The sequence below is a fragment of the Suricata suricatta genome, chromosome 9 (genome assembly GCF_006229205.1).
Source record: "Suricata suricatta isolate VVHF042 chromosome 9, meerkat_22Aug2017_6uvM2_HiC, whole genome shotgun sequence".
NCBI classification, from domain to species: Eukaryota; Metazoa; Chordata; class Mammalia; order Carnivora; family Herpestidae; genus Suricata; species Suricata suricatta.
The window spans coordinates 20,263,025-20,276,961 of record NC_043708.1 but is presented as its reverse complement, the minus strand read 5'-3'; the positions used below and the strand labels follow the sequence as shown (position 1 = coordinate 20,276,961).

Here is a 13,937-nt window from a genome sequence, read left to right as displayed (position 1 = left end):
TTTGAGTATTGGAAACTGAACAAGTCTCTGTAATTGTTGGGCTTTGCTACGGAAGATTTGGATGTTTGCTTAGTGGAGTCCCTATAAAAAGGGAGACAGTAAGAAAGAGGTGATCTACAGATAGAGACCACTTTTCAGGGTCTAAAGAGCAGGTTTTAATTGGCTAATGAGGGCTTGTGAAAGCAGAGGTCTGACCTTAGAGCCTGAAATGTGTGCCTGTGGTGGGTGGGGAGAGAAGGGGGAGGAGTGAGGGAGAGAGAGGGAGAGAGAGAAAGGGAGGGAACTCAAAGACTGACAACACAAAGGGTGCAGCAAAGCCACTTTGCATGTCACTTGGATTTTCTGGCCCTACAGCATCTTGCTTTTGCTGAGAAAAAGCCCCTGGCTTTTAAAAAATCCTGAATTCACGGATCCTAGTTGCCTGGACTTGATCTGAGCTAAAACCTAATGCCATCTGGGACAGGCGTCCAGCTTCAGCGTGAGCTGGACTGACCTGAAAGCAGGAACACGTTCAATAAACAGAACTCAGACTCTGTGTCCTCTGTACCTTAGGCCTCCTCTCTGTGGGTCCCCACATTGTGAGGAAATGGTGAATGCTCAGCTGGACTGTCTGGGTCACAAACAAATGCTTACAGGAAAGGAACTGTTCTTCGATGGGACTATCTGAAATCGAGCTGCTGACTGGGTGCGTATTTAACTTGTGACTATTGCCCCAAGCTGCATTTTGGGAGGGGAGAGGTACACCACAGGAACTATGAGCCTCTATTCATTCCTTACAGGTAGATGGACTCCTGGCATGTCTTAATTGTGTCTGGCTCTCCTGCTAAGCTGCCATCTCCAACAAGGGACCCATCACCTGACTGCTTCGCTCACCTCTGTCCTGTGTGCACACCTTTGTGCACTCTGATTATCCGCTGCAGCGGTCCTCAGAGAAGCGCTGAACTTTTCCAGGCTACTCACTGGTTACGTGATCAGGATGAAAGGGGTGGGAGGTTAAGCAAACCTCCAAAAGTTTTGAAAATTCTGAAAATTTTTGAAAATTTAGGATTTTGTCCCGACCAATTTTTGAACATGGTGGTTTTCTGGCTCAGGTCTATAATATGCTCTTCTGAGAAGTTGTTCTGCCCCTCTTACACAGAACCCCTCCAAGTGAAAGGTGTGGATGGGAGTAAGGGATGACTGAGAAAACACGAAATTATTATTGCTGAATGGACACACTGATTTTGTAACAACCAAGGAAAAGAAACTGAAACCTCTGCACTTGGGGATGCATGAGTGAGGGGAGAAGACATGATATTTGTTTTTTGAAAGTATTTCTGGAAGCTTCTTCCCCTTCCTTGCACCCTTCCAAGCTGCTGAGAGGGCTTTGCATTCAGACTGCTGATCCTGTGCTCCTACCAGACAGGGCCAACCGTGAGGCAGCAGCAGGCGGCCCGGCCCTTGCACTTGCTGTGCAGAAAACTTCCAGATGTTGTCCCCACTCATGGCGTGAATGCACTGGCGTCAGGGACAACGAAACTGTTTGGAACTGACTGGCAGTTCCTCTGAAACTAAAGACTGAGCTAAATGATTTGGATTGGAAACCCAGAACAAGATTCCCATGGTACTGCCTAACATATGCCCTGCTTGGGGTGCCCCAAAGATGGTAACCTCTTTGTTCTCAGGGTCACCACATGTGCCCTCTGGGACTGTATTTCTGTTTGTGCACCCTATCACCACACTGCCTCAACTTCTACTTACTGGCTGGCTGTGCTGGGCCTGAATTGATGCTTAAGGCCAGGTCAGAAGGGTTAATGCAGGTATTTCAGGAGGAAGCCCCCTGGCTAAGCCAGGCCTTTATGATTAACGGGATTTGTTGACTGGCTGAGTCCAGGGCCCACGAAGGACATAACTGAAATCAATACTGTAGACTGGTCTCACTCTGCTGTCCGGGGCTTACTGAGAGTGATTTTGCTATAAAGCCAAGACGGCCAATGACCAATGGGGTAGACTGTGCAGAGAAGAGTTCACATAGCAGGCTTACACTTCTGCCCTTGAAACGATCTGCTTATAAGGTTAGCCCTTGGCTGGTGTCTGGGAACTTAAGATTTTGGAAGGGTTCCCGCTACCCGGTTAGGAGTGACTCATCCCAACTGTACAAACAATATGGTTTATGGTGAACACTTGCTTTCTGTCTACGAGTCTGCAGTTTTGGTACGTGCCAGGCACAGAGTGCCTATGTGACCAGCCTCCTCAAACAACTCTAGGTATAGGTCTCTAATAGAGTTTCCCTGGTAGACAGCATGTCACACATGTCGTCACAACTTGTTGCTGGGAAAATTAAACATGTCTTGTGTGACTCCCCAGGGAGAGGACCATAGGAAGCCTGCATCCAGTTTTCCCCCAGGCTTCACCTATGCATATTTCTCTTTATTGATTATATCTGGTGTTCTTGTGCTGTGATAAATCATAGCTATAAATAGGACTACATGCTCAGTCCTATGAGTCTCATGGAAAATCACTGAGCCTGGAGGTGTGGTCCTGGGGATCTCAGAGACCATTGGAATTAAGTGTAAAATATTCAACAATAAGAAGGCAAGTGTGGCTAGAATCATGTGAGTGAAGGGAAGTGGCAGGAGATAAAGTCAGAGAGATAGTAGGGGCTTGATCATGGAAGGCCGTATTTAGACTTTATTCTGAATGTGATAGGAAGTCACTGGAGGCTCTGAACAGGAAGAAAAACTGGTCTGGCTGCTGTTAGAGAACTGACAAAAGGGAGAAAGCAGGGGCACAGGGAGGAAGTTCTTACAATCTGAACCCTGGGTGGTTCAGATCCACTTCAGAAAAGAGAAACTTAAGTTCATCTTTAAGGATGAGAAGAAACAGGATCAATTTGGGCAAGGAGGTGAGGAAGGCAGTCCAAGCAGCAGGAAGAACCTGTACAAGGACCTAGAGGCATAAACCACATGGAGGAGCCAAAGAATGGTAATGGGTTTGATATCGCTGAAGGAGGGTCCTGGGCAGAGCCGCAGAGATGAAGTCACAGGAGCCATCAGGCATGCCGCACTCGGAAGATTTGGGGAATTGTGCTAAGGGGTCTATGCTTCATCTCCCGGGCAAATGGGGAGATACTGAGGAGTTGTAAATAGGGGAGTTATGGATCAAATTTGGGTTTTAGGAAGACCAATATGGCAGAGATGTGGGTGAGAGAACAACAAAGGAAGCACGTCTAAAAGTAAGTATCATATTGCCCAATTCTAATGTAGTTGGGACTGCACACAAAACCATGCATATATAATTTATGTTATACAGAAACAAAGAGATGACATGGTCACCTGACAAAAAACTTCCGGCAAACACACTAAGGGTATTTACTGCCAGGCGGGTCCTTCCTACCTATGGAATGCTTTAGCAGGATGCATGTGGTGTGTCTACACTGTTCACTGTACATACACCTGGGAGGTGTATATTTATGAGGAAGGACTTCCTAGAAAATATCACACGAGCTATGCAGTTATCAGAGAATAAACTAGAGGTGTTTCATAACTGAAATAGCTCCCATTCATGGACGTGACATTCCATATGCATCACTTAGAGGCTTCAGATGTTAAAATCTGGGCCAGAGAGCATCCTCGTTGAGGCAAGCAGTAGCTGGGAGCAGCCCTGGCAATGAGGGACTTCTCAACACTTCACCTGTGTCTCGTGATAATCTATCTCTGAACACACTCATCAGGTTTGGTACTGGGGAAGATCTCTGATTCGTGGGAGTCCATTATGTCAATCTGACCCACTGGGTTTTCTCACAATATTTAATTTGAACTGGAAGAATGAGGATGAATAATACATTTCCTAACTGTACCCACCAAAAAGGGCTACTAGTACTGGCAACTCAGTCGCAATGCATGTCCCTGCTGTCTAGATCATAGTGTCTAAATACAATTTCCCACTAACAGGAATCTGGGTTTTTCTTGGCAGGGTTGGGGAATGGCTGATTCATTTCTGGGTTAGAAAATGTAGAAGATGAATTTAAGACATCCTATCCTGCCTGGAAAGAAAAATGTTTAAAAGTTACCTACAATTAGTCAAAAGAACAAAGGGATGAACTTAAAGGGCCTCTCAACAGACAGAGCTGGGGTCACGTGAGCAACGAAGACGTGTGACCACAATAATGTGAAGCATAAACATGTAAAACCCACGGATCTGTAATGATGCTCAGGAGCAAAGCAAAAGCAAAGCAAACAGAAACAAACAAACAAAAACATACTCAATGGCCTCCTTTGGAGGTTGCCAGGGCATCAAGTTATTATTTGAAAATACTTCAAGGGAAAAACTCAAGCACTGTCCTGCTTGGAAGGACTATGTTTCAAGGTAACCAAATGGTTGATGAGGGAAAGTTTTTCTTTATAAAAGAACCCCAGGTAACAAATGCAGGTGGAATTATATGTTAGAAAGCCATCACTTTGCAATTCTTAGTGAACTCCAGACAACAAACAAAATGGTTGCCAAAACCTCTAGGTGAAATGTTTGAGGAACTTTTCCATGGCTGGATCAAGCCAACACCACCCAGCTTCACTGATTAATCACCAGAAGTGGGACAATCAGGTACTATATGCAATGTAATGTGAAAGGAAGTACAAAACACTTCATGAGATTTTCTCAATAAAAAGCCAGAGTGGAACCTACCCAAGCCTGTGGAGCTAACTCCCAGGTTACAGACTAGACAACAGACAGTGGACACATTACAAGGTTATGACCAACTTGATTCAGGATGTGGGAAATTGTATTGCACAAAGAACATTATTTCTTTAACAAGTAAAATGATATAAAAAATGGAGAGAGAATGGCTATAGATTAAGAGAAACCTTCACTCTTAGTGTGGATACTGAATCAAATAAATCAGTTCTAAGAAGATATGTGAAACAGCTGGAAAATGGAGAGCCTGGGGACTGAGTGATTAAAGGAATAACAGCTAATTTTGTGGGTGTTCTAATACTATTGTGGTATTGTTGGGGGAAAAAAGTCAGACTTTTAGAGATGCACACATAGGTGAAATAACGTGGAATTGGCTGTAAATACTCTAGGAGAGAAGGGAGTTAACGAGTGTGGGGCGGCAGAGACTCAACAGGAACAAGATCACGGAGGGCCGCTGACTCTGGGAGATGGGAACAGGGGCCCACTGCATCCTCCACTTTTGTGCATGTTTAAAGTCTCCCTTATAAAACGTAAAAAAGAATGAATTAAGTAAGCTATACTATTTGGCAAAAACTTAAAAATGGCAATTTACACTTGGCTGAGGTGCAGGAGAAGGAGCAGTTTCAAAGGAGTAAACAGAGTTACTTTTCTGAAACACTATTTGACAGTATGCATCAAATATTTTTAAAAATTTTATATTTAGTCCAGCAAATTTACTTTATAAAACTAATTCTCAGAAAATTTTCATAGATGGCCACAAAGATAAATCTAAAATAATCGCCCAGCAAAAAAGCACTGTAAATAACCTATTTCTAGCTTATGATGTATTTACATGTCAGTTTTTTTTTATGTTTTATTTAAGTAATCTCTACACCCAAGATCAGGATTCCAAGATCAAGAGTCGTGTGTTCTTCTGACCAAGCGAGCCAGGCGCCCCTACGTGTAAAATTTTTTATAGTCATTAACCATCAAATTGTAAAAGAATACTAAATGATAAAGGAGAGTGTTCAAGATAAACTGTTAAGACACAAAATATGGGTTATAAAACAGAATATACATTTTGACCTAATTTAGTCTTCTGAAAACTATGCATTTAGAAAAGATCCTGACTTTTCTCCACAACGTTAACAGCTGTTAGGTCTAGTTGATGGACTTAAGATGCTTTCAATTTTTTTAAACACAGTTTTTCTACTTGCAAGTATGGGTATCTGTAACAAAAATTTTTATTTCTGAAAGGTCAAATCTGGATCAATTTCTAAAAGTAGCTAATAACGGAATAATAGGCAGGTATGGTGGTGATGTCTGAAATAATAAACTAAATGGCAGAAGGCTGATGGGACAGGACAGAGTGGCTTCATTAACAGCTAATTTTAGAAGGACAGGTATTTAGCACACTCTATTGTGAGAAAGAGCAAGTCGTAAATTTAAAAACAGAGAGTGTCAAGAAGGTGAAAGTTAGAAAAGAATGAAAGTGTATGTGAGCTTCAATTAGAAAAATGAACACCTACATCAATTTCCTAGGGTGATAGGGAAGGTTACTGTAGCAAAAAACTTTACACAATTCTGAAAATAACCAGAGCAGCATGTTAGACAATCTTTCTTGAATTTCTATTTTGTGTACCACACAGGCAGATAATTATACACTTGAGTGCAAAAAGAAATGTTAGGATATTACTGTAATACAAATGCAATTCTGATCATCAAATTCAGCTTATGTAGCAGAATCTGCTAAATGAGTAACTCTGATATATAAAAATCTAGAAAATCCTGTACTACCACACTTTATATATGGTTCAAAATCAGAAACGAGACATTTGTATCTCTACACTGGCTGAAGTTTCAGTTGTCTCCTTCCTAAATCAGGCAAAAGCAAAGAAGATGGCCAGACTACCTTGTTTCCGTACTTTGGTTGATTCTTCGTAGTCCTTGTTTTCTGAATTCGGAGATTCTAGAAAGCCAATTTCTTCTGTGGCCCTTTCCCCTCCTTGGCTCCTGAGACTGTCTTCCTCTTCTTGAATAGGTGATTCTAATTCTGATTCTTCTGAATCAAGAAATATCTGACCGGCCACTACTCTGCCTGCTGTGCTGTGGTCCTTTACCGACTCATCTGATGGCAAAGGGGTCTGAGAATGTAAAAGATTTTTAGTTTTTCAAATAGTATTGAGATGGTCTCCAACCTAATCTGACCATTACTTTTATTAACCCAAATACATCTCCTTCCACTGTGAACGTGCCATTCCTGGTCGTCTCTCCAAACTTTGGTATGTGTTCATCACATGCCTTCATCACTTGCCTAACCTGACTCTTCCAACTTTAACTTAGATGTTACTTTCCCCAGGAAGCCCTCCTTAATTCCTGAAGTCTGGATTAGGGTCTCTCCTGAAGTTTGTAGGGTCTTTCCCTACAAACTCCTGACATATCTTATACTTCCCCTTATGCTAGCCCTGTACTACAACTTTCTGATTCTTACCGTGTTTCCTCAAATCTAGAGATCAGAGATCATAACTGAATGGTCTCCTTGGATACATAATCATCAGCCTTATTCACCCAATCAACCAATTTAAATGCATTAACTCAACAGATTTATAAAAATTGATATATAAGTGGAAACAAATGGCAGAGGTTAAGCCTTCAAAATTAAAAAAACTAAAAAAATAGGAATAAAATCAATCTCTCATTAGGCAGTAAAAATGTTACTGCCTTCAGGCTCTTACACAGCATATTTAAGTTAAAATTAAACCTAATAACCAACACTCTGAATGAAAACACAGTATTTATTATTCTCCGTCCTACAAGTCAGTGATCCCTCCCTCCCCGGCTCCCAAAGAACTAGTACACTGATGCCAGCTATGCTTTTCTTAATCCAATTCTGTTGTTCAAAAGGTACAGAGTTCATACCCCTTTTAAGATACATGATTTCATGCTTTTAAACTGGGCATCAAATACTAGTCAATGCAAATTTTAGTACACACCTTGGAATCTAAGGATTCATCCTGACTGCCTTCCTCATCTGTAAAGAAATTTTAAGACAATTTTAGTCGTCTTTCTTGTTGGGAAATTGCAGATATTGTTAAAGCACTTGAGAAGTACAACAAATAATAATCAGACATTTGATAAACACATCTAGAATTACCTAAAAATTGGTTGTGTTCAGCAGCTGCTCAGAAAAGACTAGGTGAAAGGAAAACAAGGGGCTGGATGGGGTAGTCCTTCCTCCCTCCCCGGGCACAACGGCAGCTCCACCTGTTAGATGGGCAGGAAGACCAGCTGCCACTACTGCCACCAAAACCAGATGCTGCTGCACGGAACCATCCAATTCTTCAGTGTGTATTTAGTCTACTACTAAGAACGTGTTACTAAATTTATAAAAATAAATCTCTGATTTCGTGGTTCAGGATACTACCTGTTATTTTCCTCTGCTCAGAATCTAGAGTTACATAGCTTTAGTGTTGATTATTGTTCATGGAGACTAGTAAAGATGGACACTGAAAATTATTATATGTGACAGTAGAATTGCCAGAGTAAGATATTTAGGATTTGCGTTCTACTCTATTGAACAGATAGCCAGATACAAGTAAAAAGTTGCATCTGGGGCGCCTGGGTGGCTCAGTCGGCTAAGCAGCTGATTCTGGCTCAGGTCATGATCTCACAGTTTGTGAGTTCGAGCCCCGCTTCAGGCTCTGGGCTGCCAGCTCGGAGCCTGAAGCCTGCTTCGGATTCTGTGTCTCCCTCTCTCTCTGTCCTCCCGGCTAATGTTCTGTCTCTCTGCCTCTCAAAAATAAATAAATGTTAAAAAATTTTTAAAAAACAGTTGCATCAAACTATCCTGTACATACTCAGCCTGTACATACTGCTGCTTTGGCTTTGTCCAGTTATGTTAATCTTCCTTCTATTACTCTTTTTGTGTTTTCCTATTACTTTTATTCTGGCAACTTGTTATTCTTTTTTCTGATCTTATACAAGCACATTCAACAACCCAGTGTCTATATGCATATGTTTGATATTTGTATTCCTGGCCAGTTTGAAAACCACTGTCACATGATCTCTAAGTTTCCTTCTTAGTCTTAAAATCACCCCTGACTTTATCCAGGAGTGAGCTTCAGTATTGCCTGCTCCATAAGTTATATGGGAAATTAACCAGCAGACAACATGCTATAAAACCATGTGCTTTCACCAGAAAATCTGGTGTTCTGGCTGTCATTTATCTTTACTTCCTATTACAGGCTAAATATTATTCATAACTTGCAACTCTTTCAAGCCTAACAAAAGCTCAAGCTTTGGAGTTTGTAATAAGAAAGTAGTGAGCTAATTTTAAGAAGTATAATCAACTCATTATGTACAAAATACACAATGCTATTTCACAGTATTTTTTTTTGAATATTTGAGCAAACTAGTCTACTACTGAGGTTTTGCCATGTAAGAAAAGTACTGTCAATTCAAAGAACACTTAAACTATAGCTACTTTCAGATTCACTACTTTCAGACGGCCTGCCAAATATGTTTCATTTCTGATGAGTGGGGAAGAGAAAGGTATAGCATGTTTTGGTCCCATAGTGCCCATAACATTTAGGTAGTGATGTCAGTTAATTAACAATCATCCTTCATGTTAACTTCTTCACAAGTTTTACCCAAACACACGGTTCAAATTCCATTCTCCAGCAAACCTTTGGGTAAAGGAAAAAAATTCACCTTCATTATATATCAAAGTTGTATGTATAGGGGCACCTGGGTGGCCCAGTGGGTTAAAGCGTCCGAATTCAGGTCAGGCCATGATCTCACAGTTCGTGGGTTCTAGCTCCGCATTGGGCTCTTCTGTACTGACAGCTCAGAGCCTGGAGCCTGCTTCAGAGTCTGTGTCTCCCTCTCTCTCTTCCCCTCCCCTGCTCACTCTCTGTCGCTGTGTCTCAAAAATAAACATTAAAAAAAAAGTTGTATGGATGGATATGTTTAATTAATTACAAACATTAACTAGCTAATATATCAAGAGCAGACGTTAAATGCACAAATGTATACAATATATACCTAAATACTGAAACTTTAGATGAGCTGGAATTCTTAAATTACTTATCACTAAATCATGAAATTTAGTACCTTCTCAACACAGGTCACATATGTGGCTAATAGGTATATAATATAGATACCTATAAATTTAAAAACATGTACATTTGAAACACTACAAGCTATTAGACATTTGAGTAGCAAAACGTGTTTCTGAACTCCAAGAGACATAGAAACTTGTGACATCAGGGTTATTTCACATGAATTGCATCATGCTTCTCTCTCTGTCTCTTCTCTCTTCAAACTAGGAATACATACTAAGGTTACTGGTAAATAAGAGAACTCTTTCTCATTTACTAAACTGGGAAAGACTACTCCAGATGGTAGTTTTAAAGCATAAGCTATTTTCTCTTTCAAACTGATATATCCATTCACATAACACTTTTATAGAAGGTGCTTATAATCTAGAAACTTCTCACAGGTGGTAGTCAGGTAACCATTAAAGACACTGAAGTTATGTAGGAATAAAAAGAAAATAATACTACTTTTATCAGCACATAGACATCAAGAAAACAATGCAAAAGAATTCAACGAAGAGTTACAAATGTCTCATTCAACAGCAACACATCCAAAATACAATGGTTTACGTTACTTTAGTAATTCTACACCTTCTCTGAAAGTGCAACCAAACTGCAAAAAGTACAGGGATATTCTTTTAGGGAAAAGTAATCATCACAGATTCATTTTCCAATTTGTTATGTAAATGAAACAGAGTGAGAGCCGTTCAAACACAGAAAGTATTGAGTCTGGTGAAAAGAGAGCAGACATCCTATTTTCTGCTTTGCCACTGATTCTGGGCAGATCCTACAATATTCCTGATTTTTAATTACTCCCAAATCGAGACCTGGAGAGCTATGTTCAAAACCCGGGTTCATTACGTGTTAATTTTCCATATGTGGTTCAATACAGCAAGCTTGCTCAGCCTTTTTCTCAACGTGTCAAAAGAGAATAATACCACCTGCCCTGTTGACTCACAATAATGTTTTAAGGAATAAAAGAACAATGAAATTAAACATCATCTGGAACTTGAAATTTACTCTTTGAATATGATAATAGAACTATTATCTGAAATGCTTAGCAGTGGATCTAATTTAAAGGATTCTGTAACATTGTTTGGCATAAAGAAAAAAGTAAACTATTTCTTCCTGTTGAAAATAGTATGTATTTTTTAATGTTTTTATTTTTGAGAAGACAGAGTGCGAGTGGGGGAGGTGCCAAGAGAGAGGGAGACACAAAATCTGAAAGACTCCAGGCTCTGAGCTGTCAGCACAGAACCTGATGTGAGGCTTGAACCTATGAACCGTGAGACCATGACCTGAGCTGAAGTTGGACACTCAACCGTCTGAGCCACCCAGATGCCCCAAGAAAACATGTATTTCTAAGTGATAAAAATTATAGCATTTTTCATCATTGAGAGAATGAAGGAGAAATACCTTTTTAATGCCCTCCTTTATTTATTCACAGGAAAAAAATGTTTCTAATAAAAGTTTCATATTTTTATAGTAAATAATAGTTACTAACAGTGACAGAACAGATCCCCTTTGTTGGCTGATTATATTCTACCTGGCAATAAATGCAACTTGCCCTAGGTAACTACTAATATTCAAACTTTAAGTCAACACAAACTATGACCCAACACTTGAGTTTTAAATAGGAGCATATCTCTAAATCTAAACTAACAATGAGGCGGACCTCCTATATGAATAAGCAATTTAATGAATAAAAAAGTCACCTAAAAATCCGCGTACTCAATTTCTAAAACTTTACCTCACACAAGTGTTTTACCATATTTGCGCTTCATGTGAGTGCAGTACTGTCCTTAATACCTGTCAGCATGCGCAGCTACACGGATTTAGTTCTGGCTGAGTTTGGATTTTGCCTCTGCCAAAGAAACTCTCCGGCACAGTTTAACTACGGTGGAAACCGCAGCAGACCTTTCTTGAACCCAGTCCTCCGCTTATATCAACACAATCCAGAGACTTAACATTTCAATATTAATAATCTTCTATTATAACTACCTGAGAATGCCAACTGTTGCCTAAATGACTTCTTCAAGTATCATCTCCACTGACATGAAGCTCTAAGTATATGAAATCCAGTTAATGGAAATGCAGGAAAATGTTTGTATGCTTTAATTTTCCTTAAATTCTGCAGACTGAACTCAGAGGAATTTTTACCATGTTCCTTAAGTAGTTCTTATATTTGAGCATGAAGAAATCACTTGTGAACCTTCCTAAACCACGGATGCCTGACCTGTTCCAGACCTAACACTGCATGTTTAACAAACTCCTAAGAGGAATCCCGAAGCAAGTGGTCTGTGGTCCATCAGTTACTCTATCCATTACACTCAACAGTTTCATTTCATACTTCCTTTGGTCCAATCATTGCTAGCAGGGCTTCAAGAGTTAGGTAGAGTTTTTGAAGATTTGGTGATGAATACAAACCATCACTAAAAGGGGGTAAGGCAGACCTCAAAGCATGATGTTGGCAGTAAAGTAACTAGCATATGCTTGTTGCTTTTGAAATGGTATCTCAAACCACATTATGGATAGAATTTTAGGTTTAGACCTCTTATTTTAGGAACAGAATGACGTTATGGCATTGACTTACAACTAGGACAGATAATTTGGGGATTCAAATAACCATCTGGGAAATTTTCTGTCGGGGAAAAAAAAAAGATTTGACATTTATACCCTGACTTGTTCCAAAAAAATTTAAAGCCGCAGAACAGCTGTCTTGTTAACTACACTGATTAAAATTCAAAAGCTTTATTGTACTAATTGTTTCTTTACCAACAGTTAGAAACACTGCTTCTTTACCAACATTATCAAAATAGAAGTTTTCAGACGTAGGCAGGCTGAATTATTAAAAAAAGAAAAGCCAGAACCATCGTATAAATCAGCTAACTGGAAAATCAATTCAAAGGCGCATGCATTTCTGTATCTATGCAAAAATGAAAACCAGTTGCTGTACATTTTAAATTTATAGGGACCAAATTTTCTCAAAAGTCATAAAGTTACGTCAACAAACATGGGGCAATTCCAACACTGTGACAGAGGTAAACACCACTTTCTTAGTGGTATTTCTTAAAAAGGGATAGAGAGTGGACACAATTACATCAAAAATCTTCATTTTTAAGTAGACAAAGAGACAAGGGACCACCTCAGGTGCTAAGCAAATGCACCAAACCACTGACAACATCCTGGTTTTGATAAACCTTGCTCGGCTCAGTGATAGCCCCAGGTGTGTCAACTACTTACTTTACAAATTCCAAGCACTTAATCTGTATGAGAGTCGAGGAAGTTCCGGTAAGGCTCAGGTGCCTCTGTGGATCTAAGCCAGCTGTTGGGATTCATTCCCACAGTCAATTCCTCACTCGCGAGGAGTCGCGTAAAGTTTGCTAAGTGAGGAGAGGTGTGGGCAGGGTGACCACACCTCTCCCCTCTTTTCCTCCCCTCTCTAGCTCCCTAAATACCCGCTTCAGCCCAGGCCAGCCAAAGTCCAAGGAATGACAGCGAGTGACAAGCTAGTGTGAGGTGTGACCAGAGAGAGTGGAGTCTCCAGCTTGAGCCCCCACGGCCCTGCCCCGGGATGGAGGCCGGGGGGGCGGTGGCTCCCGGCCTCCAATCCGAGGGGGCGGATACTGACCAGAGGACGCCGAGGCCGAGCCCAGCAGCACTGCACAGAGCAACAGCGTCAGCCCAACCCGGACCCGCATCCTGCTCTCGCGGCCGCTGCCACCCCCTGGAGCTGTCGCTTTCGCCTCTGCCACCACCGACTCAGCCACCGCCGCCGCCTCGCCGCTGCTCTTCCTGCTCTGGTCTCCTTCCTCCGCCCCTTCCCAGGCCTCCCTGCCCTACTGCGCAGCCAATCCCTGCACGCCGCCGCGGGCTCCGTGCCCAATCGTAGCAGTCTTCCCGCCCACCTTATTGCCCCGCCCCCGGGGTCATGCACTGACCAATCATTTTGCGAGATTCCCACACGGGCTTTCTCGGTAGGACCACGGCCTCACCGACATGGCCCCAGCTAATTGGTAGATCCTGGGTTCAACCCTCCCGGAATCAGAGCTTGGGTCCAGGGCCGGGAAGAAAAGAAAGTGGCCCAGGACTACAATTCCCACAATGCACTTCATGGGCCTCTCTCGACGTGTGCTCTTGGAAAACGTAGTCCATTGTCGGTTAAGATTTAAAAGTGCAGGTGGCTGTTGA

At 41.3% G+C, this 13,937-nt stretch overlaps 1 protein-coding gene across 3 annotated transcripts in view; it reads right to left on the bottom strand.

Annotated features, from left to right (window-relative positions):
• The window catches only part of SEL1L (SEL1L adaptor subunit of ERAD E3 ubiquitin ligase), a 53,250-nt gene extending 39,701 nt beyond the window's left edge, over positions 1-13,549 (bottom strand). For 2 of the 3 annotated variants that reach the window (XM_029950504.1, XM_029950505.1), the window contains exons 1-3: positions 13,378-13,549; positions 7,644-7,681; positions 6,563-6,794 (exon numbers count right to left, since the gene is read on the bottom strand). In XM_029950504.1, the coding sequence (XP_029806364.1) occupies positions 6,563-6,794; positions 7,644-7,681; positions 13,378-13,447 (340 nt within the window). In that variant the 5' untranslated portion in view covers positions 13,448-13,549. The remainder of the gene's footprint in view (positions 1-6,562; positions 6,795-7,643; positions 7,682-13,377) is intronic. The other variant, XM_029950506.1, reaches the window with a different exon arrangement.
• Between the last annotated feature and the right edge of the window lie 388 nt (positions 13,550-13,937).